Below are 5,779 nucleotides of genomic sequence, written 5' to 3'. Positions count from 1 at the left end.
CTGATGTCGGATATATCCGACAGGCGCACCGTTCACATGCCTACTTGTCGGCTATATCCGACAGGCGCACCGTGAAAAAATCGGTCCGTCGGCTATAGCCGACAAACGCAGCGAATGTGTTAAAGGATAGAGCTGACCTGAAGAAGTAGCACAAGCTGTTTGTTTGACAGACGCTATTAAATTCATCATTTGTGTCTTTACATTTAGTTTCATATTATCCGGTATCGATTGTAAATCTTTACATAGGGATAATAAAAATAATCGGTCTTCGTTTTCATAATCCAAACTTTTTTTTGTCTCTTGTTGATAATAGTTTTTTTAGAACTTCTAAGAGATCTTCGTCAGAATGCCGTTTCTTAGGTTTTCCTTTACAGGGCATTTTATTAATATTTTCTTCAGCTACTGCATCAATTTCTTCTAAATTTCCTTCATGATCGCTCAACTCTATACTATCATCTGTAAGTTTTGTAGTACTATCTAAAAATCTGAGTTGATCAAAAAATATGTATTTTTTTCGAAATTTTGTTACAGAAACTGATTTTATTTCATTTTTTTGCTTTGCCAATTCTCGCGTATATGAATCGCGTAGACTTTTCCATTTTCGCTGATATGAATTACCTGTGACATGAAAAAATCATTAGTTTAAAATTTAAGTTAATGTAAAACATTTTAACTCAGTTAATAGTTAAAAGTTAACCTAATTTTTTTTTTTAACTCAGTTAAGTTAAAAGTTATATGAACATTTTCAATTAACTTATGAACTTAAGGTAAGTTATTATTATTTTTTTTTATATATCTTTATAAATACCCAGGTAATATAGTTTAAATAATAAAAATCATAAATACTATTGAACACAGGAAATAGCCAATAGCTTTTCTATACATGGGTACTGAATTAATAGAATTATGAAGTAGGTACGAAAAAAAATACAAAATTGAAAATACCAAAACAAATACAACCTTTTGATTTATTAATATACTAATACAAATAAGTACTATACATTTTTTAAAAATTATTTAATTAAAATACATGGTATTTAAGAATGTACTTAATTTTAAACTCTGAATACTTTTTCAGGGTACTAAAAGTTTAAAACTGTTAGAGAATATAACCAACTTTATACTTCAGTAAAATATTTATATTCATATATATTTATTTAAGAAATTGATTTAACTATATTTGTTATTCCCTATTCTAGTAAATGAATATGTAATATCAATAATAATTTTTGTTTTTGTTATTTAATTATTTATAAATTAACTTAACTTTAATTTGATTAAAAGTAACTCGTTATTTATTAAGTTAATCAATTAACATAAGTTAAGTTAAAAATTAAGTTAATGAAAATTAAATTTAAAAAAGTTAAGTTAAAAGTTAAAATTAACTTGCCTTTTAACTTTTTGACGCGTTTATGCCCAGGCTTGGTTTAAATATTATTTGTTTTTAGATATCTCGGGTCTGGATACACGATGAGCGATCTTCACACCGATTATCGCATTGGATTATCAACAATATCTAACATTGTTCGAGAAGTATGCGAATCTCTCTGGGCCACATTTAAAAAAAGTTGTTTCCCTACAATCAGTTCCCTACTACTAGCAAAAGTTGCTACAGAATTAGAAGAACGAGCTAATTTTCCACACGTTATTGGAGCCATCGATGGGAAACATATTCGAGTAATCAAGCCAGAGGGCAGTGCATCAATGAAATTCAATTATAAACATTTTTTTCCATTCTCTTACTGGCAGCGTGTGATTCAAATTACAAATTTTTATACATTGACCAGGAAAATCAAGTTTTAACAACTTTTAAAAACTCAACGCTGTATAAATTGTTAAAAACTAACGAAATTAAATTGACACCACCGAAACCCCTTTCAGACAAAAGGTCAGACAAAATTCCTTATTTTTTAATTGGAGACGAGGGATTTGGACTTTGTCAATTTCTTCTGAGACCATTTGGTGAAAAATATTTGTCTGTGGGTAAAAAAGTATTTAATTATCGCCTTACAAGAGCCAGAAGATACATCGAATGCAGTTTTGGAATACTTAGTAATAAGTGGAGAATCTTACATCGTGTACTTAATTTTGAAGAAAGTTTGGCAGAAAATATAATTAAAACGTGCTGCCTTCTACGCAATTTTGTGAGGGACAGAGATGGTATTACATTTGAGGATACTATCGCTATTAGTGGGTTGATTGATGATACGAAAGTGGGCAATTCTCAACCAGGAAATGCAACCAAATGCGTTCGAACAGAACTTATTGATTTTTTTATGAAAGAGGGACAAGTATTGTGGCAAATGGAAAAAATATTAATAATTAATATTAATAAATCATTATTTTTTTTTTAATTTATGATATTATAATTAAGTATTTTTCAATAAAATGTCATTTTTTCTATAACTGTGGTATTGCTATAAATAACTATTATCTTAGTCGGGTACCTACAAGAAAAAATGTGCCTAAACTATACTAAAGTTCTGCGCACGCCTATGTATACGCGTAATTTGTTTCAATATGATAATAAACGATGTTCTACTTACCAATTACTTTTTTCTCAGCCTCAGACATATCATTGAAATTGGGAACAAATTTACTTATTACTGCTTCCCACGCATTGCGTTTTGCATTTTTATTGCTGTAGTCGTCATGCTTTAGGTCCCAAATTGCGGACCAATTTTCTATTTCGTTAATGAAATCTTCAACAATAATGTTTGCACAATCAGATGTCATTGTTTCAAAATATAAGAGATAATAACATTGACAGGACACAGCACTTAGGCTGACAAATAAAGACTGAAATTAAAATGATAATAATTGAAATCGTTTGATCAAACACGGATTAATTGCGCTACTAACGCGCTACTGACGCGCTACCAACGGGCTGCAAAAATATTCGCGCGATTATAGTCACGTGTGAAACCCCCAATCTAAAAATACGTTATATTACGAGAAGCGCGACTTTTAGACGCTGCGTTTTGCGGCGAAGTCAACTACTGACACCGTCTGTGGCACTTCAAATCAGTGGCCGTGGTCGTGTGTGAAACCATCTATAATATAAACTAATGTTTTTCCAACAGCAGAGCTTCTCAGTAGCGCTGCCGAGTGGGTGCGTGTGAAAGGGCCCTAATAATGGTACGCGATCACGCCCAGACAAATTCTGACCCCGTGGTCGAACTCAAATTTCCGTCAGGCTTCGTAACAACCCTATTAGATTCGCAGGTACAAAAATCGTACGTAAACCCAACAGTAGCCCGTAATTACGGCAAAACACCCTACCACGGACCAACAAACACAGTCCGGATGGCGGACGGTCACAATGTAACAACCAGTGGCACCGCCACATTCAAAGCGAGGATAGGTGCACTCGATATAAAATTCGAAGCGACCATCCTATACTCTGTTCAGCCAGAGAGCACGCCGGTTTTGCGCATGTAGACTGACGGACGGCTGCTCGCTGAGGACCTATTTTCCCCTCCAAGATGCCTGGTTGACGTGACGGTGGCAACGATAATAGGCGACTGACGGCGACGTCGATGCTAGCGACGCCACCGGTCATCTGACTCGAGCAACCTGTTCATTGTTGCCGCCTGCCAGCATTTCGTAAATATTTTCGTATTTATTTATTTTAATATACTCTTAATATTATTATAGTATTGTAATCATTAAAATAAAAAAATAACACCCAAAGTATATGGTAACATTGATTGACATTGATTGACATCTTCAATAACGAGCTTTTTGACATCGGGTAGTTTAAATGTCGAATTATTCATTTTGATGTACCTTTTGACAGACGACCATGCTAGCTCAATTGGATTCAGTTCACAATGATACGGCGGTAAAAGTAATACGACCATATTTTTGGATTTGACATACTCGTCTATGACGTATTTGTTAAACTGCGGTTTAATCCGATTAACAATGTTCATTAGACCAACTTTGTTAAGTGGCTTTTCATAAACCTCTCCCTCGTACGTCGAGCCAAACTTGCTATATTTGTGGTGCTACACCTAAACAGATGAATAATATCGATCAAGTAAAAAAAAAAGTTATTTTACAAGATAGGTTAAAGTTTGGTCTCTCATCACTTCAAGCATGGATACGGTGTTTTGAGTGTATGTTGCATGTTTCGTATCGATTAGAAATTAAAACATGGGCGGTAAGTACCTACCTATGTTTATTAAAATCATACTGTATATGAATAAACTATTCAGAATTTAAATTTTTATGTATATTGTTATTTTTAGGTTCGAAAGAAAAAAATTAATTCAAAATAAATTTCGCTCAGAAATGGGTTTATTAGTAGATGTAGTTCTACAAGGTGAAGTCAATAGTTAAATGTTCAATGTTTTGAACTGTAAGGAACATAGGCGTGCGCAGCCCTGTTGTTCAGGGTATGCAGAAGCAGTGGCGGATCCAGGAGGGGGGGGGGCAAAAGGGACATTCTCCCCCCAATCGCCTTAGTTTCCCATTGTTTACAGTGTTTAGCCAATTTTGTACTTTTTCCTCCCCCCCCCCAAATTAAGCACTGGATTACCACAGGCACCCCTGAAAGTTATTTTAAGAATGTAAAATTCTGATAAAATATATACACAATACACAAATAGTTTGGAGTTTAAACATAATTATATGTACAGTGTACACTCCTGGGCCACACTATAATAAGTAATTATTTTTCTTGTGCACAAAAATATTTTTTCCAAAAACGATTTTTGCCCCTCAAAAGGCTTCAGGGTATGCAGCTGCATACCCCCTGCGCACGCCTATGGTAAGGAATGCTATTGTTATTATTATTATTATGTAGGCAAAGGAAATACTATCGACGGAAATACAGCACGAAGATTTTTTAACAATCCACAAAAAAGTTCTAGTATAACTGGAATTGATTCAAATTTATTAGAACGTTTTTCAACCATTTTGTTTGCGATTGCTAGTGGATTTGAAGTAAGCCCGGAAGCATATAATGATTATGCGTTGGATACGGCCAAATTATTCGTGAACTTATACCTATATTATATACCTTCCAGCGTTCAAAAAATACTGATACATGGGGCCGATGTTATTCGATTTGCCATTCTCCCTATAGGTACATTTTTATATTTAATAATAACTTAACTTATTAAAATGTTTATAAATTAATTTTTAATGTTAGGAAAACTTTCTGAAGAGGCACAAGAAGCGAGGAATAAAGACTACAAGAATATAAGGGAATACCACACAAGAAAAAACACTAGACTAAATACTAATGAAGATTTGCTCCATATGCTTCTAGTCTCACCTGACCCTTATATTTCTTCAATGAGAAATGTACACGAAAAATATATGAACAATTTTTCGGAAGATGTAAAATCTCTTTTAGGCCTTAGGCCTCCGAAAATAATAATCTAAACATTCTAAACCAATCATTTTCAGATATGGAAATAAGTGATTAAAAAATAAACTGAGTCCTGGTGTAAATACGTAGTTATAAAAAATTATTATATTGTTACCATGTTTTCGTTTGAAATAAATAATTTCTGTACACTATATCCATAACCAGATGCAAACCAAAATTATATTTTTGAATAGCTGGGAACTTTCTTTAGGTGTTATATGCATTCAATATATGGTAAACATGAGTAATTTTTAAAAGAAGTCTGTCAAAGTGAAAAAAACATAAAAAAATTGAAACTTTTCTTTTAAGTGAGGAAAAAAAAACTATAAAAATTAAAAAATGTGTTTCTATGTTTGTTTCTAATGGAAACATTTATGTCGAAAGCCGGTATGTCAGTGA

At 33.1% G+C, this 5,779-nt stretch overlaps 1 protein-coding gene across 1 annotated transcript; it reads right to left on the bottom strand.

Annotated features, from left to right (window-relative positions):
* Positions 1-274: 274 nt before the first annotated feature.
* Positions 275-2,736, bottom strand: LOC103308185. The gene is made up of 2 exons (XM_008181145.1): positions 2,547-2,736; positions 275-618 (listed from the first exon to the last, which is right to left on the bottom strand). The coding sequence occupies exons 1-2, from the start codon at positions 2,734-2,736 to the stop codon at positions 275-277; spliced, it is 534 nt and encodes a 177-aa protein (XP_008179367.1).
* Positions 2,737-5,779: the final 3,043 nt, after the last annotated feature.

Source organism: Acyrthosiphon pisum, unplaced genomic scaffold (assembly GCF_005508785.2).
Source record: "Acyrthosiphon pisum isolate AL4f unplaced genomic scaffold, pea_aphid_22Mar2018_4r6ur Scaffold_32;HRSCAF=206, whole genome shotgun sequence".
In the NCBI taxonomy this organism is placed as follows: domain Eukaryota; kingdom Metazoa; phylum Arthropoda; class Insecta; order Hemiptera; family Aphididae; genus Acyrthosiphon; species Acyrthosiphon pisum.
This window is presented reverse-complemented; position numbering and strand designations above follow the sequence as displayed.

Coding starts and splice junctions, on each gene's coding strand:
- LOC103308185 (XM_008181145.1), bottom strand. CDS start 2,736: ATGACATCTGATTGTGCAAACATTATTGTTGAAGATTTCATTAACGAA. Junction 619..2,546: donor GGCTGAGAAAAAAGTAATTG/GTAAGTAGAACA, acceptor TTCATGTCACAG/GTAATTCATATCAGCGAAAA.